Source organism: Chiloscyllium punctatum, chromosome 10, assembly GCF_047496795.1.
Source record: "Chiloscyllium punctatum isolate Juve2018m chromosome 10, sChiPun1.3, whole genome shotgun sequence".
NCBI lineage: Eukaryota > Metazoa > Chordata > Chondrichthyes > Orectolobiformes > Hemiscylliidae > Chiloscyllium > Chiloscyllium punctatum.
In genome coordinates, this window is record NC_092748.1 from 85,941,570 (window position 1) to 85,968,392 (window position 26,823).

The 26,823-nt window shown below is 40.5% G+C and overlaps 1 protein-coding gene across 5 annotated transcripts in view; it reads left to right on the forward strand.

Annotated features, from left to right (window-relative positions):
- The window catches only part of spopla (speckle type BTB/POZ protein like a), a 209,615-nt gene that overhangs the window by 179,939 nt on the left and 2,853 nt on the right, over positions 1-26,823 (forward strand). For all 5 annotated transcript variants that reach the window (XM_072579713.1, XM_072579716.1, XM_072579715.1 and 2 more), the window contains 6 exons: positions 4,065-4,192; positions 10,798-10,975; positions 11,060-11,115; positions 11,394-11,516; positions 14,358-14,500; positions 14,598-14,651. In XM_072579713.1, coding sequence (XP_072435814.1) covers positions 4,065-4,192; positions 10,798-10,975; positions 11,060-11,115; positions 11,394-11,516; positions 14,358-14,500; positions 14,598-14,651 — 682 coding nt within the window. The remainder of the gene's footprint in view (positions 1-4,064; positions 4,193-10,797; positions 10,976-11,059; positions 11,116-11,393; positions 11,517-14,357; positions 14,501-14,597; positions 14,652-26,823) is intronic.

Sequence of the window (26,823 nt, forward strand, 5' to 3'; positions counted from 1 at the left end):
GGTAAGTGTACAGCGAAACTTACCTGGAGTAAGTTAGCTAGGTTGACTGCTAGGTTTTAAAACAGATAGAAATTTATTCTCAAAATTACACAATGAAACACAAAGAACAGAATAAAGAACCCCTGCAGAACTCAGTCTATCCAAACTAGACTTAATTATGCTGTTCCGATTGTACACTAGTCCCAATAAGCAAACCCTCTTTAAAAAAAAGTACAAATGGAACAGATAGCTACAGCTTAAAGATAGAAGGGCAGAGAGACAGCCTGTTCCACACAGGCTGATCTCATAACTGGTTCTGGACTGAACTGCCCAGCGAGAGAGCTGACCACTCCCCTTTCATTATATAGGTCACTTCTAAAACATGACCACTTTGGCCTGAAGACTCATATGTTTACATATAAACAATAAGGCCTCTCAATACTTTTTAATCTCTACACCAAACCCAGAGTCAAGATTAGAGTGGTGATGGAAAAGCACAGCCAGGTCAGGCAGCATCCGAGGAGCAGGAAAATCGATGTTTCATCTGGAATGGGACTGGGATCCTCCGGGGTGGAGAGATAAATGGGAGGGGGTGGGACTGGGAAGAATGTAGCCAAGAATGCAATAGGTGGACGGAGGTGGAGATAAAGGTGAGAGGTCCAGATAGAGGACGGTGGAGCCAAGTTGGATACAGAACTGGCTTGATCTTGGAAGACAGAGTAGCAGTGGAAGGGTGTTTTTCTGCTTGGGTATCTTTGATTTAATCCCTGTCTTCTGCAAGGATCACTGCTGGGGCCCTCATTGTTTATAATATATAAATGATTTGGAGGTGAATGTAGGTGGTCTGATTAGTAAATTTTCAGATGACACAAATGTTGGGGGAGCTGAAAATAGTGAGGAGGGTTGCCAGAAGACACAGAAGGACATAGATAGCCTGGACACATGGATAGAGAAATAGCAGGTAGAAATTAATTGGGACAAATTTTACACAATGCATTTTGGAAGGCCTAAAGGTAGGAGGGAAGTATACAATAAATGGCAAAATCTTTAGAAGCATTAACATACATAGGGAACTAGACGTACAAGTTCACAGTTCCTTGAAAATGGCAACACAAGTGGATAAGGTGGTCATGCTGGCGTTCATTGGTTGAGACATAGCATATGGAAACTGGCAATTCATGTTGCAGCTCTACAGAATTTTAGTTAGGCCATATTGGGTCCCATCCTATCAGAAAGATGTAGAGGCTTTGAAGAGGGTACAGAAAAGATTTACTGGGATGTTGCCTGGTTTGGAGGGTGTTCACTTGAACATGAGAGGCTGAGGAGTGACTTGATACAAGTTTACACATTGAGATACATGGATAGTTGGAGTCTTTCCCAGGGTAGAAATGCCAATTATTAGGGAATATAGGTTTATGGTGAAGTGAGATGTGAGAGGCAAGATTTTTACACAGAAGTTGGGAAGTGCCTGGAATGTGCTGCCAGTGGAGGTTGTAGAAGCAGATACAATAGAGATTTAAGAGGTATTTTGACAGATGTATGAGTAGGGAGAGAATATAGGGATGAGAACTGCACAAAGGTAAAAAGATTTTAGTTTGGCAAGGCATCATTTGTCAGTGCAGGTTTGGTGCGTCAAAGGGCCCGTTCCTGTACTGTTCTTTGTTCCTTCTGATGGTATCAGACATCTTTCATTTATACAACTGGGGAGTTCTGGGAGTGCATCCAAATTACTATTTCAGTTCGAGTTGAGTTGCTGCTCTAAAGTGAGGTTAAATGCTGGTACTGCGCGGTACATTAACTTTTGATGGCTATCAATGTATTCAAAAATTTTATTCCATTTGGTTGATTTTCATCGATGTTCTAAGTCTTGCTGCTTTTGCCCAATCCATTCCTGGAATGCCTTTTGGCACAGGAAATCTGTTATTTTCTTTGCTGCCTTTAGTTGACTTCATTTCCCTGCTATTGCCTTCAATGCAGCTCTATCTATTGTCACAAAGTTGTCTTTTCCTTAGTTTCCATTCCCAATTCAGCACCAAGGGGCAGTGGTTTGACTGTTTTTTGACTAGAGCTTTCCCACTGACCATTCCAATTATGTGATATCAACCTGCTCTGCAGGGGAGCTCTCATTTTACAAACTGAAATAGAGTTAGAGTTGGTCTGTCCTTTCAACTCCCGAGTCAGAGTGTTTGGAAATTATTTAATCTCTTCGGATTAAAAAAGTTGTCACATATATGCATCAGTGCCTAAATGTCCTTAATTAAAATGCCTTATTTATATAGGGCAGTGGACCTATCACTACTTCAGAGCATTGGAGCTTTGGTATTATCTAAGAGCCATCGCCAATAATTCTTTATCTCCCATGATTTAATCAAGCCCATCCTTTTGATTGTGCTAATATAGTTCCTACTGAAAGTGTAGGATTTCCCCTTTTCTGGAAGTGGCAGGGAAGCTATGTAATAAGGTGGTTGGCACCAGAGAAATACTAGCCTCCTTCACATCATCTCAGCAGTCAATCATTGTGCAGTTTTCCTGAATTGTAATTGATCATGCTCCGTAAATGGCCACTTTTAAGTTTCCATGAAGACAATCAATAAATAATCTACTTTAATCAATTAGCTCCAATGATCCGGTTTTGACTTATTCGTTTACTGAATATGACAACATGGTAGCATGTCTATTGGGATTTGATTTGTCAATTAGTTGTGTTCAGAAATTACCTCACTTGGTTACAAAATGTTATAATTAGAATAAAGGTGGTGGAACCATCTGCCATATTGTTTCAAGCTGAATAATCTACATGCAACTTTCATCCCAATAGGTGAAATTTGCAGAAAAATATGAATCAACCAGGAACAGATCTGAGTTCCAATGCCTTTTAAATTACTTTTAATCACCAGTTTCGACATGTTTTGACACACCTCTGGGGCAAGTGGGACTTGAACCTGTATCTCTGGCCCAGAGGTAGGGACTCTATCACTGTGCCATAAGAGCCCTTTAATGCCTTGTTATGTTAATGTTAATTTTGGCTCAGACAGGTCCTTGTTTATTTATGATTTTGTAACCTTGACACAATCTGGTCAGGTGACTTGTGTAGCTCTCTTAAGTCAGTGCCTTTTCATTTTTTTAAGCTATATTAGTCCATGAAAGTTTCAGAAAATGCAAACACCAAGAGAGAACTTTGATTGGTTACTCCATCCAGAGCATGTAAAACATGGTTCCTCTCAGCTAGTCAATCAAACCCTTTTTCGAAATTCAGTATGTTCCATTTGAGTTGTTGAGAACCCAAATGTTCAGTATTATAGAACTTTGCATTAACAGTGGCAGTACTATTCTCGTGAGTTGAGTATTATCTGGATATCAGGTAGGAAAACATTGTGTTATGGCATTTTGTTTCTTTCTACCAAATTTACATGAAAGCTTTTACTAAATTGGGCTGAAGCTCAGTGCTGTGAGAGTTCAAGTTACTGCCATAATTGTCATCTTTGAAGTTCTATACTTGGACACCCGTTGATATTCTGATTAATGAAAGCAAGCTTGTAATTATATGCTGTTACTGCCTCTGTTTGTCCTGAACTTAATACTAGTTTTCAGTTCTGTGAAAACTGCTTTGTTCTATATTTGAAAATAGAGATCCTTCGATTTCCCAGTTCCTTTCTTGGATGACAACTTCAATTTCAGTATGCAGGTCAATATGTTGCAGGCAGGTCTGTTACACCAACTGGATGGTTTTCGGAGCCACCCTCATTTCCACTCCAAAACATTTGCCTTGAGTTATTTAACACAGGAGATTGTTACTCTTGTCATTTTGTCCTCCGCTCATATAGATGTGGGTTAGGTTGTCAAACAAATGTGGAAGGATTATTATTGTTTCAGAAAGAAAAAGATTCACTGAAACAGTTGAAATTTTCTAGGCATATAAAAGTAAGTTTTCTTTTCATTGTTTGCTGAAAAAAAAAGTTTATCTTTTGGGTGGAATAATGAATGGAAATTCTTAATGTATAATGTAATGTATTCATGTGATACTTCATATATGTTTATGTTTGGAATATGTCAACGATAACCTTCTTCTCATTTATTTCTAATAGAAAGTCAAAGAGCATACAGATTTGTCCAGGGCAAGGACTGGGGTTTCAAAAAATTTATCCGTAGAGACTTTCTTCTAGATGAAGCAAATGGTCTTCTTCCAGATGATAAACTTACACTGTTCTGTGAAGTAGGTGAATATTATTGCAAATACTTGTTGCTGATAATTAGGTGCTTTATTATAAAGTCTTGCTGAATCAATTTACCTTATGGAATAAATTGCTGAAAAGGGTGAATTATCCAATATGCAGCTGTTTTTACTTGCTCTTTTATTATATAAAAATTCGTACCTTGTAACCCAACCAAGTACATTTTGTAATTATCCATCTGACACTAATATAAGAATTTTAATAATCATAGCTCAAAAACTGTAGTATATCCTTTGTAATTTTTTATATATTTAAAATGTTTATTTCCTTTTTCAACAGCCTTTTCTTATCCACATTATACTTTGGTATTGTTCGAGGTTAATGTTAGAGTGCAGTGTTGAAGTCCGAATATACCATGGTAGAATACTAATTTTCATTAAACAACAGCATTTTGATATGTTTTGTTCCTTTCTGCTCCTTTTCTCCATTCAAAGCTTACAAAATTTAAGTTCTGTTGATTTTATTTTTAACAAAGACATTTGTGAAAAGACAATCCAGGAATGTCATGCCAATGGAATTTAATGAATGACAACAAGAATTGGGTATCTTAATGTTCTATAATTGAGCCCATGATGATTGTGTGACCACTTCATGATTTACAATTCCTTTCCATTCTTGAATTGGTTAACTTTGGGATTGTATTTAATGCCACTTTGATCCTATTTATTCTTTGAGGGGATGTGTCCATCTCTGGCAAAACCAACATTTGTTAAATCATCTTTAACTGTCTCGAATTCATGGCTAGCTAGGTCATTTCAGGGGAGTTAAGTGTCAACCACATTGCTATGGTTCTGGAATCACAGATAGGCCAGACCAGAAAAAGAGAACAGATTTTCTTCTCTGAAGAATGTTTGTGAACCAGATGAGTTTTTACCACAATCAACAGGGGTTTCATGATTGCCATTACAACAATAGCTTTCATTTCAAGATTTTCCCATGGTGAGATCTGTATAATTATCAGTTGCTATTAGGATTGCATTAATTGTTCAAGCTATCATTTTCTCTTTGATTTTGCTTAGGGGTAAATATATGGTCATTGTCATTGTTTTATGTAACTGTTTTATAGTCTGGAGTGGAAGCATTTAATTGCTAAGCTTATATTTATCTAGTGCATTGGTAAATAGCTTTCTAATAAGAATTGTAATCAAATGTCATAGCAGAGGTGATGGCCTAGTGGTATTGTTGCTGGACTGTACTCCAGAGACCCAGGTAATATTCTGGAGATGAATCACACCAGTTGAATTTAATAAAAATTTGAAGTTAAAAATGACCTTGAATCCATCGTAAATTGTCAGAAAAACCTATCTGATTCATTAATGCGGTTTGGGAAGGAAATTGCCATTCTTACTTGATCTGGCTGACGCGTGACACCAGACCGACAGCAATGTGATTACTCTTAACTACTGTCTGGGCAATTAGGGATGGGCAATAAATGTTGTTCTAACCAGCAACTGCCTCATCGCGTTATGAATTTTCAAAAAAGCTGTAATATTACATGCCACAACCATAAATGTGCTAAAACAACGAGCTAGGTAATCTTTGATGTTTCCGTGTCTTTTTTTAATTGCCGAACTCCCTCCTACAGAGGATTTGCATAATTTAAATACATCTGATGTAATGCAATCTCCTAGAAAATGCTGAGTGCATAATTTAGTCAATGAGTCATTCAATTAGCTTTGTGTACTCCTGTCATTATGCCATATTTACATTATTTGGCATGTTGAGACTGCAATACAGTGAGGAAATATGAAATTGGTTGAACATTTTCACAGCGTGCCATTGACCCTAATTGTTGACTGAGTGGGCAATATCCTTAAAGCACTGTGCATCTATGCTGGGAAGATTTGAACTGTTGTATAGGTATACTGACAGGTTATGACTGTAACTGTTGACTGATTGGCAACTTCTGAGTGACACATGTTCAGGTGATCTTAATTTCACTTTGAGTATTTACAGCTTATGTGAGAAATTCTGTTCACATGATTACTGCTTAATTATGTCATTATACTCTATAAAAGTAATAATTGAAATGTGGCCCCTGGGAATGGGTGCTATGAATTTAATGCATTGTATTTTCATTTATCCAGACAAATTAAATATCTGTGTGATGAATTTGTTATGAATATAATTATTTGATTGACGAGGTTACAAGAGGTGTCATGAGGTTTGCTAAATTTATCATCTACAGCTCCATTTCAGGAAATTTCTGAGGGAAATAAATTAGAATCTTAACCATCCATGTTTCTGGAAATAATCTTAAAATGTTTCTGAAATAAGTTTGAGTGATTGATGACACTGTTTAAGGCTGCAGTACTCCATAGACATTCTGTAAAGACTTTAAGTACTTATTATACATCTTATAAATTTGTTTCTGAACCCCCATGACATTTTTTTCATCAAGTGTAATTTGGCAAAATCCAATCAAGTGTGCTCTGAAAACACAACTAATCTAAAAGTCTGATCAAATATTATGGTTATTGCCCCCAAAGCAACCAATTGATCAATGTCAGTAAAGATTTTTTAACAATCCTGGTTGTGATTTTTTTTCTCTCTCCTGACTCAATTTAGTAAAATAAATGAAATAAGCTCCTTTTTTGATACTGTGGCCTATACACGAATCATCCTCCGATAATGTGTTTCGTCAACGAGATTTGCCTGTAACACAATTGGTGAATTGAGGAAGTTTTTTAAAAACATGAACTCCCATTATTAAGCGATTCTGTGGGATTACGAACAAAGGAACTTGAGGAGATGGAGCAGCTTCTAAGAGTGTGGATAGAAAAAGTAATCTGGGACCACCCTTTTCACCATAAATCAGAAAGCCTTATCAATTTATGAGGACCTACGGAAAAAAGATAGAAGTCCTGAAGATGTGCCTGCCTTTGATGCTCATAGTGACTGGTTTGCTGGATTTGGGAACTGCTACATCTTTCATGACATGAAGTTACGTGGCAAAGCTGCCAGTGCAGATGAGGAATGTGCATTGTCATTTCTTTCTGTGATGAAAAAAAAATTGAGGAACAGGCTACACCTTAGATCAAATCTTCACTTTGAAAGAGACAGGTTTATACTGGAAGCAAATGCCATCCAAAGTCTACATTTTCTAAGAATGAAGCACAGTCTCCAGGTTTTAAGGTTGCAAAGGATCGTATGTCTGTTGTTGGGTGCTAATACTAGTGGGGACTTAAAGCTTAGGCCTGTGTTAGTGTACCACTCTGCCAACCCGCAAGCCTTGAAAGGTTACCTTAAGTCCACTTCAGGTGTTTATTTCAGGTCAAACAAAAGAGGTTGGATGACAGGGCAAATTCTTTCTGACCTTGTTGATATTTTGAAGGATGTTTCTAGAAATTATTACAGGAGAAAAAGTTTGGATTTCAAGACTCTCCTCATTATGGACAGTGGACCAAGCCATCCTCCCACTATTGGTGAGTTTTCTGAAAACATCAAAATGCCATTTCTACATCCTAACACAACCTCTATTATTTAATCCATGGACCACGGTGTAATTGTAGCAAGTAAAGCTTATGATTTATGGTGCACATTCAGGAAGCTGATTGCAGCTACTGAAGAGGTTAATGCAAGACCGTGTTCTTCAATTTTTGAAGAGCTTTAACATTAAGAATATTATTTAAATCATTGTGGATCCTGGGGTGATGTCAGTAAGGACGACTTGCTTGCATTTTGCCATAATCTTTTCCCAGATTTTCTTCATGATTTTAAAGGCGTTGAACAGTCAGAGGTGGTTTCCAGCAATCAAAGAAGATTATGTTGCTCTTACAGAGCAAATTGGATTTGAAGAAGTGGAGACTGAGGATATTGAGGAGCTGCTTGAGTCCCATAATGAAGACCAATCCACAGCTGATCGACAACAGCTTATTGCTGTGGGGGAAGTTGAAGCTTGAGATGAAGTCCAGAATTCAGCGCCACTAGAACTTCTCACTTCTCTTTTGTATTGTGCCCTGAGGGAAGTTGAGAAGCTCTTAGAATGCAGATTGCAGCAGGATAGCAATTCATGGCATAAAGTCTAATCTGGCACTTTATGAACAGCTTCTTTGTGAAAGAAGAAACAGCAAAAACGAGATGCTTTGTTTTTAAGCCAACTCCCAAGAAACCATCTGAGGACAGCGAATCATAGCCATCCACTTCTGGACTAAATATTTTCTTTCATCATAACCCTGCACCCTGAACTGCATTTGAAAGTAATGATGATGCTGATGATGACCCTCAGCCCTTGTCTTAATACAGTTCTATACTGAACTCAGCAAAATATATGATTTAAAAATTTACTTGGACAATACTGTCATTTGTATTAGCCTAACTACTATTTTTGTTTTGAGTTTTCTGATGTTATTGGTCGTCTGCCCCAACCTGTTTTTTTTTCCACAGGTCCTGTTATTTGTATTGCGCAATTTTCTATAACACAAGGTTGCATGGGAACATAACTACTGCATTTTAGCAGAACAGACTATTCAAATAACTTCAGTCGTCATCGACATTTGATGACAGGGCTCCAAAAATAATTTCTTGCCAATATAGGATCCAACACAGCTATCTCTCATTTTGTTGGCTTTTGTATGATCTCTGATTTGCACCAGGTCTCCTACTTAATTAAAATTCCAATGTTTCTTTTGTGCACTGAGTCACTCATAATAAATTTGAGGTTACCTACTCTGGTAGCAAAAACAGGAACGTAGATTATTATCTGAACGATAGATTAGGAAAGGGGAATGTGCTTGGAAACCTCGGTAGTATCATACAGCAGTCGCTGGAAGTAAGCATGCAAGTGCTGCAGAATGTGAAGAAGGCAAATGGCAGTTTGCTTTCATAGTGGGGGAATTCAAGTACAAGAGCAGGGATATCTTGCTGTAACTGTATGTATCTTTGTTTTTGCTTGTCTTTAATTAAATCTGTTTGATATCAATTATTGAATATTGTGCAGACTAATGGAACTAATATGCAACAGATTGAGAGGGAAATAAGTTAATGACTATGATGATTGTAGCAAGATTAGTGCTTTAATAATCATTTTATGTAATTTATTTAGAGCCTGTAATCTAAGAGTGTCTATATTGTGAGACCTGAAATTTTCTTTACATTTGTGCCCAAGTATTCATTCAATTATCTGGTTAAAAAAAAATCATTGAATGTTGGGCTTAAGTAAATTGCATGTATAACTGCAAAATCATTCACGTAACCTTCACCGTTTGCATCTATCAATCAAACTTCCATCTGAATGAAACTTCATTGTCCCCTCAAGACTGGTCGTCATGTCAACTCTGAATGGAGTATAGTTTGATTGCATTTGTTATTGGTGGGCATTGAGGGGCTCGTGTCAATATTGTTACCAAATTTTTAGACAAAGTGATAAATTAAGTAATTTCAACTATGTGATTTTATTTAAACTTTTATCCAGATGCCCTTGCTTTGTAATATAGTTTCCTTGCAATGAAAACAGCAAGACATATTAAAAATGAAGCTCCCTTTGTCAGGTTGTCTCTTGTGTCCTATCCAATGTGCATGAATGTTGATTAAATGGATTTAAATTTTAAGACACTAGAGCATACTAATGGGTATCCATCCTTTCTCTAGGCTGAGAATGTTTACACTGCTTTATGCTCATTTTAAATTCTTCTGTAATCAGATTGGGGAGGTGATTAACTGGCAAAATGGGTGCAGCCTCAAATTATAGAGGAAGAAAAAGTCAGCCTGAATTTTTATGAAGAATTCTGTAACAGTGTCTCATTAAGCCTCCAGACTTAAGACTACTGAAGCCTTTGCTAACATAAGCAATTCTGTGAACAGCAAATCGTTAAAACAATTGTTCTTAGCGAGTTTTGAGAAGATTTGTAGCTCAGGTTGAGTTCTGGATGTAGGCTTGCTCGTTGAGCTGGAAGGTTCTTTCCTGACATTTCGTCACCCTACTAGGTAACACCTTCAGTGGGCCTCCATGTGAAGGACTGCTGATAATTCTTGCTTTCTGTTTATATGTTTGGGTTTCTTCAGGTTGATGATGTCATTTCTGTTCTTTTTCTCGGGATGGTAGATGGGGTCTAATTCGATGTGTTTGTTGGTAGAGTTCCGGTTAGAATGCCATGCTTCTAGGAATTCTCGTGCGTGTCTCTGTTTGGCTTGTCCTAGGATGGATGTGTTGTCCCAGTCAAAGTGGTGTCCTTCCTTATCTGTATGTAAGGATACTAGTGAGAGAGGGTCATGTCATTTTGTGGCTAGTTGATCAACTAACCACCTGACAAAGGTTCCATTTATCGAGTTCCCTATCTACCACCCCCTAACAAAAACAACAGGAAATGACATCAACAACCCAAAGAAACCCAAACATATAAATGGAAAGCAGGAATTATCAGTAGTGCTTCGCCAGGAGGCCCACTGAAGATGTTACCCAGTAGGGTGACAAAACGTTTGGAAATGAACCTTTCAGCTCAGCGAGCAAACCTACATCCAGAACAATTGTTCAATTAATACTTACTTCAGCTGAAATAAGACAATACAAGTTATTAGACTGTTCTAAATGGCTTTATTGTGTATTAACATTTGACCTATGTTTTGTTTCTTTTCCCCTATGGTTCAGGTGAGTGTAGTTCAAGACTCTGTCAACATATCTGGTCAATCAAACATGAATACACTAAAAGTTCCAGAATGTCGGCTGGCTGATGATTTGGGAAATTTGTTGGAAAGTTCTAGGTTCACAGACTGCTCCCTTTATGTGGGTGGACAAGAATTCAAAGCTCACAAATCAATTTTAGCAGGTAAATAATTTCTGACAAAAAAAAGTTGAATTTATCTATTTAATTGAAAAATTCTTGGTCTTATGACTTTTTTTTCCTTATCAGCACGGTCTCCAGTTTTTAATGCAATGTTTGAACATGAAATGGAAGAAAGTAAGAAGGTAAGATTGTCATTCACTTTGTCATTTTAAAATTTAATCAACTTTGACAGTGAAGTTGGTTTATTTTTCATAACTTTGTTTTAACTTTCTGGTAATACAGTGAACTATTATGCCTTTGAGCTCTAATAGTGCAGCTTTGTACAAATCTTTAAATTACTGTTAAAATTGCAGTTGAATTGCAGTTAATGTATTGAATGAATATTAGAGATGGTGTCATATCTTTAACTTTTAATCATTTATATTATGTTTAATATTGCTTTTTAATCTCTTCTCAATAGAACAGAGTAGAAATAAATGATGTGGATCCTGAAGTGTTTAAGGAAATGATGAGATTTATCTACACAGGAAAAGCACCAAATCTCGATAAAATGGCTGATAATCTGTTGGCCGCAGCAGACAAAGTAAGTAATGAACATTCAGGAGGTAGTGCCAGAAAAAGGTTCAGTCACATCACGTCAACAGGAAGCATTCTTTTACATTGATACCCCAGGATCATAAAAAATGATTTACTTTTGAAGGCCAGTCACAAATAGACACAATTTGCACACAGCAATGTAATTACATAGAACATAGAACATAGAAGAATACAGCGCAGTACAGGCCCTTCAGCCCTCGATGTTGCGCCGATCAAAGCCCACCTAAACTACACTAACCCACTATCCTCCATATACCTATCCAATGCCCGCTTAAATACCCATAAAGAGGGAGAGTCCACTACTGCTACTGGCAGGGCATTCCATGAACTTACGACTCGCTGAGTGAAGAACCTACCCCTAACATCAGTCCTATATCTACCCCCCCTTAATTTAAAGCTATGCCCCCTTGTAATAGCTGACTCCATACGTGGAAAAAGGTTCTCACTGTCAACCTTATCTAACCCCCTAATCATCTTGTACACCTCTATCAAATCACCCCAAACCTTCTTTTCTCCAATGAAAACAACCCCAAGTGCCTCAGCCTTTCCTCATAGGATCTTCCTACCATACCAGGCAACATCCTGGTAAACTTCCTCTGCACCCGTTCCAGTGCCTCCACATCCTTCCTATAGTATGGCGACCAAAACTGCACACAATATTCCAGATGCGGCCGCACCAGAGTCTTATACAACTGTAATTCAAATAGGAAGTGTATGAATGAAAAGGAAATCTATTTTTGGTGATGTTGGTACTACTATGAAGGCAGAATACATTTTATGCTCCTCTACATATAGCATCACAGAATCTCCAGTATTTACTTAACCAGGTAGATAATACCTCAGTTTAAAACACTGTTCAAAAGACTTCACCCCTCCATCCATTACTGTCTCATTACTGCATTGAAATGTCAGTTTACATTATATATTTTGCTTAGTCATCTTCCCCTCAAGGGATGATATTGCCATCATTTCTTTTATGGCTAATCTGCACCTGGAAGTTTTTGCTTAAAACAAGCAGGACAATAGTTATGGTCTGGACTGCACTGATTTAAAAGGTTATTAGAAGCAGATTTAATAGTGGGGATTAAATTAAATTCTTAAACTTTTCCTGGGCATTAGTAAAGGGTAAGGCAGTTGGATTAATTGAAAAGTTTTAAAGAATTAACAGAGGCACATTAGATGAAATGGCAACCTCCTTTCTGTATGATTCTGTAATGTTAAATGCCATTGGTTGCTTGATCTGGAGAAATTTTTAAAAGGTATGCTTGGATTCTTAAAAAAGGAAATAGAATATCTCCACATGAAATGGGATTAACAACAGGAAATGTCTTCCAGGGTGACTAGTGGATGCAACAGTCTGAGAGTTACTGAAGTGGCAGTAACTGTCATGAAGTGGAATGTTCTCAACTTATAGTTGAAGCATTTAATTAAACTTAGAGTGAGCAAAAGATATGTTCTTCATACATTTGTGAGGTAATGATTCATTCTCTGCCAGCTCACACAGGATTTTCTAGTTTTATCTGAAGAAAATTTGTGGAGTAGCTTCAGTCAAAAATGTTGCAAAGATGCTCATTCTTGCAAATTTGCCAATGCAGAGAAGTTTGGTTTCTGCCATTTTTAGTCAAATTTCCTCTACTTAAAATTATTTAAAGTAGTACACAAATTCCTATTACATTCTTATACTTCTCATCTGGAAGCCAAGATTTTGTTGTAGTTGTGAATACATCCCATCCACTTTAATGACTAGGGAAGGCATGTATTTTGGGATTTAGGTCTAAGAATGTATTTCGAGAATAAGGGGAATCTCTAACTCAGCAATTGATTAGGAATTCTGAATTATCTTTTCAGACATTTGTTGGAGAGAGAGCTTTGTAAGTTTTGTTTATATTGAGAAATACGTCCCAATTTTCACCTTTTCACATGTACAAAGTTAAAATTTGAACAGTGATAACGTGTTTATATTTTGAAATCATTGAAAATACGGACAGGTTTATAGGTTCACAACAAAAACAGAAATTGCTGGAAAAACTCAGCAGGTATGGCAGCATCTGTGCAGAGAAAGCAGAGTCAATAATTGGGTCCAATGATGGACCCCACCCCAAACCAATTGTAGCTTGGAAAAGGTTGGGTATATATGCTGAAGATCGGGTTGGGGGAGGCGGGGGGTGGAGAGGAGTAAACAGTAGGTGGAGATAGAAAGAAAAATAGTTGGGGGCCCCTCCCACCCATATACATGAGATGGAGATGGATGACCTGGGAGAATAGACACTGAGGCAAAGACAATAGAAGAGTGTTCAGTGTCATGTCGTGCCCTAAATTCATTAAGGTGGGGCTGTAGAGGGATAAGACTAAGACTTTTGCTGAGTACAGAACATGCAGTATCAGAGTGGAAAGGGAGAAGGGATAGTAAGTGCATGATAAGAGACAGATTTGGGTGAAGGGATAGGAAAGGGGAGGAGGTGGGTGTCTCCAAGTTGTTGCATCTTGTATTCCTTAATTCCTTCAAGGAAAGGGGTAGATGTAGATGTAGGGGTATGGGTGGGTTACGCTTCGGCGGGGCGGTGTGGACTTGTTGGGCCGGAGGGCCTGTTTCCACACTGTAAGTAATCTAATCTAAAAAGCTGCTTGTTAGAATACTGAATGAACCAGAGGCTGAAGTGATATAGAGTTCAGCAGTAAACCGTTTTTTAAAAAACTTTTTGCAAGGAATGTTTACTTGCAGAAAAGATGTACATGTTAATGTTGGTCAGTTCTAAAAGCCGTAGATGGTGTTTCTACTTGATAGTTGCCGGTTATGAGATAATCAATATTTTTTATGTCCTTTCAGTACGCACTAGACCGCCTGAAGGTTATGTGTGAAGAAACCTTGTGTAGTAACCTTTCGGTTGAAAATGTGGCAGAAATTCTCATTCTTGCAGATTTGCACAGTGCAGAACAGCTGAAAGCACAAGCAATAGACTTCATTAACAGGTAAGTGTCATTGCTTTCATTTGAAATCCAGGCTGCCAAATCTATATTTTGTGTTCATTGAATTAGTTTTCTTTCTTTTAATATTTTCCCATTACAGGTGCAGTGTTCTCCGACAACTTGGGTGTAAGGATGGAAAAAACTGGAGCAACAAGTAAGTAAAGTGGAAAAATGAAATTGATTGGATTGGTTTTCAAGATTTAATATCATACAGCTGTGACATAAAATGAGGTTAAAGAATGTATCTCCAGATACACTATTATATGTTCTTTTAAAGGACAAACAAATGCAAAATAGATGAATACCTACCAAAGAGGCAGCTCTGCTTTTCCATATACAACTCTGCAAAGTACAAAGAAAGGTTTCTAAGTTTTGCCATCTGTCATATTGCAAAAGAATCTTTTTCATTCCAAACATGCTAAATTATGATTATTTATCATTATAATAGCCACTATAGGTCACTTTCCTATTTAAATTTGTATAACCTTTTGCTGTTGGGGGAATGATCATGAAGAAAATAGTTGCCTTTCCAGATTAGAGAGTTCCTCAAACTTTGGATTCCATTTATTAGTCCAGTTGACTGGACAGCTGGTTTGCAACGCAGAGTGACACTAATAATGTGTATTCAATTCCTGTATTGTCTGATGTTACCATGAAGGTCCCGCCTTTTCAATATCACCCATTGCCTGAGGCATGGTGACCCTCAGGGTAAACTCCCCACCAGACACCTCTGTAATGAGAGAGTAGCCTTATGATCCTGTGGGAGCATGACAACTTTGCCTTTACTATTGTAGAGCTATATTGTCCAATAATGTCAAAAGCATTTTATACTGGAAATATACCTAAAAAATATTTCACAAGATACCAAGTAATTGTTCTGTACTTGTACGGATTTGTTGTGGTCTATTTTTGACTTTCTGAATAGAGAATTTGTTGAGATGTTACTGTATAAAAGGCTACAATGGTATATTTATGTTTGTTTTTAATTGTGTATAACTTTCTATGATCTAGCCCTAAGATTGTTCCATATTCACTGCTAGCAAAAGCTCTGCACTGAGCTTTGAGTGTTCTTTAACTCACTCTTGGGAAGTACATTTTTAAAAGTTGACATCTTCTATTTTGCTAGGAGAAAGCCACCTAGATTACACCTCCTCCCACCCTGTCCCCTGTAAAAACGCCATCCCATATTCCCAATTCCTTCGCCTTCGCCGCATCTGCTCCCAGGAGGACCAATTCCAATACCGAACAACCCAGATGGCCTCCTTCTTCAAAGACCGCAATGTCCCCTCAGACTGGTTGACGATGCTCTCCACTGCATCTCCTCCACTTCCCGCTCCTCCGCCCTTGAACCCTGCCCCTCCACTCGCCACCAGGACAGAACCCCACTAGTCCTCACCTACCACCCCACCAACCTCCAGATACATCGTATTATCCTTTGTCATTTCCGCCACCTCCAAGCAGACCCCACCACCAAGGATATAATTCCCTCCCCACCCCTATTAGCGTTCCGGAAAGACCACTCCCTCCGCGACTCCCTCGTCAGATCACACACCCCACCAACCCAACCTCCACTCCTGGCACCTTCCCCTGCAACCGCAAGAAATGCAAAACTTGTGCCCACACCTCCCCCCTCACTTCCCCCCAAGGCATCTTTCCATATCCGTCAGAAATTCACCTGCACCTTCACACACATCATTTAGTGCGTCCGCTGCACCCAATGTGGCTACCTATACATTAGGGAGACAGGTTGCCTACTTGCGGAACGTTTCAGAGAACACCTCTGGGACACCTACACCAACCAATCCAACCGCCCCGTGGCTGAACACTTTAACTCCCCTCCCACTCCGTCAAGGACATGCAGGTCCTTGGCCTCCTCCATCGCCAGACTATGGCAACACGACGCCTGGGGAAAGAGCGCCTCATCTTTCGCCTGGGAGCCTCCAACCACAAGGGATGAATGCAGATTTCTCCAGCTTTCTCATTTTCCCTCCCCCACCTTTCCTCAGTCCCAACCCTCAGACTCAGCACCGCCTTCTTGACCTGCAATCTTCTTCCCGACCTCTCCACCCCCACCCCCTCTCCGGCCTATCACCCTCACCTTAACCTCCTTCCACCTATCGTATTCCCAACGCCCTCCCCCAAGTCCCTCCTCCCTACCTTTTATCTTAGCCTGCTTGGCACACCCTCCTCGTTCCTGAAGAAGGGCTTATGCCCGAAACGTCAATTCTCCTTCTCCTTTGATGCTGCCTGATCTGCTGCACCTTTCCAGGAACATATTTTTAAGCTCTTATACTTTCCCATGTTGTAAAGCAAAATAGAAGATATCACAATTTTAGTTGTATTAAACCAGAAAGTCATTATTTTTGTATTTTAGTGGATGTCCAATGTAGTTTTATAGTCCGACAGTAATTGGCAGTAGCATTCCTTTAAAAATGAGCTTTAGTTTCTCAAAATCTAACTTCTATTAAAAAGCAGATTGCAAGAGTCAAGTATGAGAGAGGCTGGAACTCTGAAATAAAAACAGAAATTAGTGGAAATAGTCAACAGATCTGACAGCATCTTTGGAATTATTACTTCAGATTGATAGCTCTTCCATTTGAACTGAGAAAATTTAAAAATGTAATTTTAACTAAGTAAAAATGGGGGAGCATGGGAAAAGGCATAAAACAGAAAATCTGTGAGGGGCTAGAATACAAGACAGATGAAATGACAGGAATTGTTTGTGCAAGCCAAAGGGGGAGTAGTCATGGACAAGTGAAAGTAAAATGTGTCTAGAGGAGTTTTACTGTGCTGAATCACCTACTCTGTGATAGTGTTAAGTTCCAAAAAGAAGGATGCTGAACCATGAAACAGCAGGAACTTTAATATAGAGATGTGCATTCTGTGGGCAACAAGGTTAGAGAGAAAGCAAAACCAGAAATTACTGGAAAAGCTCAGCAGGTCTAGCAGTATCTGTGGAAAGAAATCAGAATTGACATTTTGGGTCGAGTGACCTTTTCTGAGAACTGGGTTACAAAGAGGTGTTTGACCCTCCAAAAGTGCCAATATTGTCATAATTGCATCGCATGCTTGGACTCTTAAAGTGACAGTCAGCCTTCACAAATACAAAGCACATCAGTGGTTCCTGAAATGAAAACATTGTGAATGTTTACTGTCATATATATGACAGTAAGTAAGATTTTCCAGAGAGTGTTGCTTCCTGTGTGGCTGTCGACATAGTTCAGGTGTTTGTTTATTTTCTTGGTGTTTTTAATTTGTGGTGTTTTTGGTGTAATGGTTTTAAGAGGTAGATTGCAGGTTCTTTCCCAAACTGCACTTTTCCACATTCTTCTCAATTTTGGAGTGGAGCTCTGGCCAGCAGAAATGGTTTCTGGCTATCTCTCTCATTCTGACAATGTCATAGTGATCTTTGTGTAGTTGATTTCACACCTGTTCCCTTAGTTATGGTCGAGTGATGACCCTATCCTGTTTGCATGTACACTTCCAGCATCCGTGTGATATACGGCTTCAGTTCTGGTTGCTTCTGTGAGTTTTACCATGAAGTACTATGTCCATCATTTTTGGCAGTAATATGGTACATTTAACTTGTCCTACTGTTACTGGAGTGTTCTCTACTTGGTCGAAGTGGAAAATGTCTACATAAGGACTGATTGTCATTGACTCATTTGGCAAAGGAGCCCATCAGCATTCTCATCTAAGTTGGATTGCTGATACTGAATTGTATGTGTGAGTAGATAGCAACCGTGCTCACCTCGCAGCTTGCTGCTAGAGGTGTTTGTGCCTGAGACCCAAATATTGTGATCTGTGGCCTGTTAAGTAGGATAAATTCCCAGCCATACAGGTATTCGTGAAATTGCCTAATGCTAAAAATGATTCTTGGAGCTTCTTTCTCTATTTTTGTATGATTCATTTCTGTGTTTTTTAAAATGATCTTGATGCAAAAATTCAGTTCTGAAGCAGGGTCACTGGACCCTAAATGTTAACTCTAATTTCTCTCTGCATTTTCAACAATTTTTCCAACAATTTCTGTTTTTAGTTATGATTTCCAGCATCCACAACTCTTTGATTTTGTTATTGTTGATACAAAAGCTATTGGCTTCTCTTCATCATTCAATGTTATGTGAGAAATGACTGCTGCTAGCCTAGAAGGTGATGCATTGCATGCTAGTTGCAATGACAACTTTGGGTTAAAATAGGTCAGGACTTTTTATTGTAATAACGTCTTTTTGGCTTGTGTAAATGCTCCTTCACACTTTTAAGTTCTTGTTTTTGGCATAATAAATTGTGCAATGGCTTGTGAATGGCTGCAAGATTTGGGATAAACCTGCCGTACTAATTCAGCAAGGCCACAAATGATTGTAGTTGCGCTTTTAGGTGCTGGTGCCCCAGTTATGGCTTTTACTTTTGAATATGATTTGAGTACTCTCTCAGTATCAATGACATGGTCTAAATTTTAAGTGGAAAATTTTTAAAAATTCTCATTTGCCTTCCCTTACTCTTAGCCCATAATCTTCAAGGCTCTGCAGCCTCTAAATTGTGGAGATGCTCTTTTTGATTTCTTCCTGTAACCAAAGTATCATCTAGGTATCACTGGGCTCCTTCCAGTCCCCTTAAAATCTGATCTGTGGCGCAGTGGATATGGTTACAAATCAAAATTGCTTGATTTCAAATAGTCCTTTGTGTGTTATAATTGTCAAGTATTTCTGTGACTCAGGATCTACATTCATCTGGAAATGAATTGACCTTTGGCAAGCTGAAAAGCTGATCTTCAGCTAGACTAGCAAATAAGTCAGCAATTAAAGGCAAATTAAAGGCAAATTGAGACCTTGAAATCATTGCAAATGTGTACTGATCCATTTTTCTTTATCACTGACACAATAGGTGTGGCCCAATGACTCTCGTTTACAAATTCAAAGACACAAATGTTTTTGGAGACTGTCAATATAATTCGCCAACATATTCTGCATCTCTCTTCTAGTTGCTTAAAGCCTACTACATCTCTTCCTTTTTCCACTTCTGATGATAGGCAGTTGAGCAGGAACAGGAGGAGTTGAGCAGGAGGACCAGTTCCACCACAGAACACACCAGATGACCTCCTTTAGAGACCACAATTTCCCTTCCCACATGGTTAAAGATGCCCTCCAATGCATCTTGTCCACATCCCGCCCCTCTGCCCTGAAACCCCACCCCTCCAACCATAACAAGGACAGAAGCCCCCTGGTGCTCACCTTCCACCCTACCAACATCCGCATAAACCACATTATCCAAAGACATTTCTGTCACCTCCAAACGGACCCCACCACCAGGGATATATTTACCTCCCCATCCATTCCGCTTTCCTCAAAGACCATTCCCTCCGTGAGTACCTGGTCAGGTCCATGCCACCCGACAACCCACCCTCCCTTCCTGGCACCCTCCCATGCCACTGCAGGAATTGCAAAACCTGCGCCCACACCACCTCCCTCACCTCCATCCAAGGCCCCACAGGACCTTTCCACATTCATCAAAGTTTTACCTGCACTTCCACCAATATCATTTATTGTATCCGTTGCTCCTAATGCGGTCTCCTCTACATTGAGGAGACTGGACGCCTCCTAGCAGAGCGCTTTAAGGAACGTCTCTGGGACACCTGCACCAATCAACCCCACCGTCCTGTGGCCCAACATTTCAACTCCCCCTTCCACTCTGCCGAGGACATGCAGGTCCTGGGCCGCCTCCACCACCGCTTCCTCACCAACCAACACCTGGAGGAAGAACACCTCATCTTCTTCCTCGGAACACTTCAAACCCATGGCATCAATGTAGATTTCACCAGTTTCCTCATTTTCCCCTTTCCCCACCTCACCCCAGCTCCAACCTTCCAGCTCAGCATCGCCCTCCACCTATCCACTCCACGCTCCTCCCTGACCTATCACCTTCATCCCACCCCCCTTCACCTATTATAGTGTATGCTACTTTCTCTTCCCCCCCCCGCCCATTTATCTCTCCCCTCTGCAGGCACCCTGCCTCTATTCATGATGAAGGGCTTTTGCCCGAAACGTTGATTTTCCTGCTCCTCGCATGCTGCCTGACCTGCTGTGCTTTTCCAGCACCATTTTAATCTAGATCAAATTCATTCCCAGTGGGAATTTCCACTGGTTATTTGAAAATACTTTTTTAAAAACATAGCAAAGATAAGTGGGAAAACCGAGGACTGGGAAGCTTTTAAAGAGCAACAGAGGATTACTAAGAAGGAAATCCGCAGAGGGAAAATGAGGTACGAAGGTAAACTGGCCAATAATATAAAGGAGGATAGTAAAAGCTTTTTTAGGTATGTGCAAGGTAAAAAAATGGTTAGGACTAAAATTGGGCCCTTGAAGACACAAACAGGGGAATATATTACAGGGAACAAAGAAATGGCAGAAGAATTAAATGGGTACTTCAAATCTGTGTTCACTGGGGAAGACACAAGCAATCTCCGAGGTAACAGAGGCTGAAGGACCTGAACTTAAGGGAATTTATATTTGCCAGGATTTGGTGTTGGAGAGACTGTTAGGTCTGAAGGTTGATAAGTCTCCGGGGCCTGATGGTCTACATCCCAGGGTACTGAAGAGGGTGGCTCGGGAAATCGTGGACGCGTTGGTGACTATTTTCCCAAGTTCGATAGATTCGGGGTCAGTTCCTGAGGATTGGAGGGTGGCTAATGTTATATCACTTTTTAAGAAAGGTGGGAGAGAGAAAGCAGGAAATTATAGACCAGTTAGTCTGACCTCAGTGATGGGAAAGTTGCTGGAGTCTATTATAAAGGATGAAATTACGGCACATCTGGATAGTAGTAACAGGATAGGACAGAGTCAGCATGGATTTATGAAGGGGAAATCATGCTTGACTAATCTTCTGGAGGATGTAACTCTGAAGATGGACGAGGGAGATCCAGTAGATGTAGTATACCTAGACTTTCAAAAAGCTTTTGATAAAGTCCCACACAGGACATTAGTGAGTAAAATTAGGGCGCATGGAATTGGGGGCAAAGTACTAGATTGGATTGAAAATTGGTTGGCTGATAGGAAACAAAGGGTAGTGATAAACGGCTCCATTTCGGAATGGCAGGCAGTGACCAGTGGGGTACCGCAGGGATCCGTGCTGGGACCGCAGCTTTTTACGATATATGTTAATGATATAGAAGATGGTATCAGCAATATTCTTAGCAAATTTGCTGATGATACAAAGCTGGGTGGCAGGGTGAAATGTGATGAGGATGTTAGGAGATTACAGGGTGACCTGGACAAGTTAGGTGAGTGGGCAGATGCATGGCAGATGCAGTTTAATGTGGATAAATGTATGGTTATCCACTTTGGTGGCAAGAACAGGAAGGCAGATTACTACCTCAATGGAATCAATTTAGGTAAAGGGGCAGTACAGAGAGATCTGGGTGTTCTTGTACACCAGTCAATGAAGGCAAGCATGCAGGTACAGCAGGTAGTGAAGAAGGCTATTAGCATGCTGTCCTTCATAACAAGAGGGATAGAGTATAGAAGCAAAGAGGTGCTTCTGCAGCTGTACAGGGCCCTGGTGAGACCACACCTGGAGTACTGTGTGCAGTTCTGGTCTCCAGATTTGTGGAAAGACATTCTGGCTATTGAGGGAGTGCAGCGTAGGTTCACGAGGTCAATTCCTGGAATGGCGGGATTACCTTACACTGAAAGAGTGAAGCGACTGGGCTTGTATACCCTTGAGTTTAGAAAACTGAGAGGGGATCTGATTGAGACATATAAGATTATGAAAGGATTGGACACTCTGGCAGCAGGAAACATGTTTCCGCTGATGGGTGAGTGCCGAACCAGAGGACACAGCTTAAAAATACGGGGTAGACCATTTAGGACAGAGATGAGGAGAAACTTCTTCACGCAGAGAGTGGTGGCTGTGTGGAATGCTCTGCCCCAGAGGGCAGTGGAGGCCCAGTCTCTGGATTCATTTAAGAAAGAGTTGGATAGAGCTCTCAAAGATAGTGGAATCAAGGGTTATGGAGATAAGGCAGGAAGAGAATACTGATTAGGAATGATCAGCCATGATCATATTGAATGGTGGTGCAGGCTCGAAGGGCTGAATGGCCTACTCCTGCACCTATTGTCTATTGTCTAAAAAATTAAGTTGAATCTTTTGGACAATGATTTTTTTTTAAAAGGTTTTGATTTTTATCTGAATTTTTTTAATAACTGTCTGCAGACTCCAATCCAATTCAAAAATAATTTTGCATATGTCATTTTCAGTAGATTTAAAATTTACTTAAAAATGGTAAACTTACAGTAATTTAAAATGCTTATTTTTGTAATGAACTTATTTTAATTGATGCACTTTGGCCTATGAAGTCTGCACTGTTCAAAAACTAGCACCCAGTTACTCTAATCTCATTTTCCAGCACTTGGCCCAAAGCCTTGTTTGCTTTGGCGTCACAAGTGCACATCTCAATGTTTCTTGAATGTTGTCAGTTTTTCTGTCTTTACCACCCTTACAGGCAGTGAGTTCCAGATACCCACCACCCTCTACATGAAATGTTTGATTTCCTTGCCTCCCCTCTAAACCTCCTGCCCATTACGTTCAATCTATGCTCTCCCTGGTCATTGATCCCTCCACCAAAGTGAAATGGTCCTTTTCTTTCAACCCCATCAATGTCCCTCAGAATTTTGAAATCTCAGCTATATTCCCCTTCCGTCTCCTCTGCTCCAAGGAAAACAACCTCAGTCTACAGATAACCTTGATTACCCAACATTAGATTAACCGAATTTCAGATGATCCAAACAAGATCGCAAGGTCCCCATGTGTGGCTAATTATGTTATCCAGCATCGATCGTCCGGCATTCAGTTAACCAAATTAAATACTCTTTGACCGTGTCCTTCAGAAAATCAAAGTAAGCAGGCGCAGCTTAACACATGGCTGCGCAGCTGGAGCAGGAGGGAGAGCTTCAGATATGCAGGTAATTGGGATGCCTTCTGGAGAAGGTGGGACCTGTCCAAGAAGGACGGGTTGCATCTGAACTGGAAGGGACCAATTTCCTGGGTGGAAGGGTTTAAACTAGTATGGCGGGGGGGTGGGAACCTGAGCTGTATACCGGAGGTGAGAGTTGATGCAGATGAGGCAATAGCAAGAGGTAGACCAGCTAGTGGGAAGGATTTTCCTGGGAGGGAACCAAGGGATCAGTTAAAGTGTGTTTACGTTAATGCAAGAAGTATCAGGAATAAAAGTGATGAACTTAGAGCATGGATCAGTACCTGGTGCTATGATGTTGTGGCCATAACAGAGACATGGGTTTCTCAGGGGCAGGAATGGTTGTTGGATGTTCCAGGGTTTAGAGCATTTAAAAAGTATAGAGGGGGGGAAAAGAGAAGGGGGTGTAGCACTACTAATCAGAGAGGGTATCACAGCTACAGAAGCTTCCATTGTCGAGGAAGATCTGCCTACCGAGTCAGTATGGGTGGAATTTAGGAACAGCAAGGGAGCAGTCACCGCGTTAGGGGTTGACTACAGGCCCCCCAATAGCAGCAGGGAGATGGAAGAAAGCATAGGTCGGCAGATTTTGGAAAAGTGTGGACGGAGTAGGGTTGTTGTAATAGGTGACTTTTACTTTCCGAATATTGATTGGAACCTCCTTCGAGCAGAAGATTTGAATGGAGCTGTTTTTGTAAGGTGTGTTCAGGAGGGTTTCTTAACTTAGTACATTGACAGGCCAACGAGGGGAGAGGCCATTCTAGACTTGGTGCTCGGAAACAAGCCGGGGCAGGTATCAGATCTTGTGGTGGGAGAGCATTTTGGTGATAGTGACCACAACTGCCTCGCATTCTACATAGCTATGGAGAAGGAGAGGATCAGACAAAATGGGAGGATATTTAATTGGGGAAGAGGATACTATGATACGATTAGACATGAGTTAGGAAGCATGGATTGGGAGCAAGTGTTCCATGGTAAAGGCGCACTATAGACACGTGGAGACTGTTTAAGGAACAGTTGTTGCAAGTGATGAATAAATATGTCCCTCTGAGACAGGCAACAACTGGTAGATGACGAGAGCATTGGAGCTTCTCGTCAAAAGGAAAAAGGTAGCTTATATAAGGTGGAGGAAGCTAGGGTCAAGCTCAGCTCTAGAGGATTACAGGCAGGCGAGGAAGGAGCTCAAATGGTCGAGGAGAGCCAGGAGGGGGCACGAGAAAGGCTTGGCAGAACAGATTAGGGAGAACACAAAGGCATTTTACACTTACGTGAGGAATAAGAGAATGGTCAAAGAAAGAGTAGGGCCGATCAGGGATAGCATAGGGAATTTGTGTGTGGAGTCTGAGGAGGTAGGGGAAGCCCTAAATGAGTTTTTTGCTTCTGTCTTTACGAAAGAAACAAACTTTGTAGTAAATGGAACCTTTGAAGAGCAGGTGTGCGTACTGAAATGGATAGAGATAGAGGAAGCTGATGTGCTGAAAATTTTGTCAAACATTAAGATTGACAAGTCGCCAGGCCCGGACCAGATTTGTCCTCGACTGCTTTGGGAAACGAGAAATGCAATTGCTTCGCCACTTGCGAAGATCTTTGCATCCTCGCTCTCCACTGGAGTCATACCTGAGGACTGGAGAGAGGCAAATGTAATTCTTCTCTTCGAGAAAGGAAATAGGGAAATCCCCGGCAATTACAGACCAGTAAGTCTCATGTCTGTCGTCTGCAAGGTGTTAGAAAGGATTCTGAGGGATAGGATTTATGACCATCTGGAAGAACACTGCTTGATTAAATACATTCAACATGGCTTTGTGAGGGGTAGGTCATGCCTGAAAAACCTTAGAGTTCTTTGGGGATGTGACTAGAAAAGTTGATGAGGGTCGAGCTGTGGATGTGATGTATATGGACTTCAGCAAGGCATTTGATAAGGTTCCCATGATAGGCTCATTCAGAAGGTCAGGAGGAATGGGATACAGGAGAACTTAGCTGTCTGGATACAGAATTGGCTGGCCAACAGAAGACAGTGATTGGTAGTAGAAGGAAAATATTCCGCCTGGAAGTCTGTGGTGAGTGGTGTTCCACAGGGCTCTTGTCCTTGGGCCTCTACTGTTTGTAATTTTTATTCATGACTTGGATGAGGGGATTGAAGGATGGGTCAGCACGTTTGCAGACGACACAAAGGTTGGAGGTGTCATTGACGGTATCAAGGGCTGTTGTAGGCTGCAGCGGGACATTGACAGGATGCAGAGATGGGCTGAGAGGTGGCAGATGGAGTTCAACCTGGATAAATGCGAGATGATGCATTTTGGAAGGTCGAATTTGAAAGCTGAGTACAGGATTAAGGATAGGATTCTTGGCAGTGTGGAGGGACAGAGGGATCTTGGTGTGCAGGTACATAGATCCCTTAAAATAGCCACCCAAGTGGACAGGGTTGTTAAGAAAGCATATGGTGTTTTGGCTTTCATTAACGGGGGATTGAGTTTAAGAGTTGTGAGATCTTGTTGCAGCTCTATAAAACTTTGGTTAGACCGCACTTGGAATACTGCGTCCAGTTCTGGTCGCCCTATTATAGGAAAGATGTGGGTGCTTTGGAGAGGGTTCAGAGGAGGTTTACCAGGATGCTGCCCGGACTGGAGGGCTTATCTTATGAAGAGAGGTTGACTGAGCTTGGACATTTTTCATTGGAGAAAAGGAGGAGGAGAGGGGACCTAATTGAGGTGTACAAGATAATGAGAGGCATAGATAGAGTCGATAGCCAGAGAATATTTCCCAGAGCAGAAATGACTAACACAAGGGGTTATAGTTTTAAGCTGGTTGGAGGAAAGTATAGAGGGGATATCAGAGGTGGGTTCTTTACACAGAGTTGTGAGAGCATGGAATGCGTTGCCAGCAGCAGTTGCGGAAGCAAGGTCATTGGGGACATTTAAGAGACTACTGGACATGCATATGGTCACAAATTTGAGGGTGCATACATGAGGATCAGTGGTCGGCACAACATAGTGGACTGAAGGGTCTGTTCTGTGCTGTACTGTTCTATGTTCTATGTATTTAATATGTCAACTAAACACTCCAGCCTAGGCAACATCCTGGTAAATCTCCTCTGCACCCTCTCCTGGTGCAACCACATCCTTCCTATAATGTTGATTCCAGAACTACATACAATGCTATCAGTGTGACCTAACCAGAGTTTTATATAGTTCCAGCATAACCTACCTGCTCTTAAACTCTATATATCAGCTAATCAAGGCAAGTATTCCATAAGCTGCTCTAACCACTTTATTTACCTGTCCCATTACTTTTAGGGACCAGTGGACATGCACACTAAGGTCTTCCTGATCCTCAAAGTCCTGCTGTTCATCATGTATTCCCT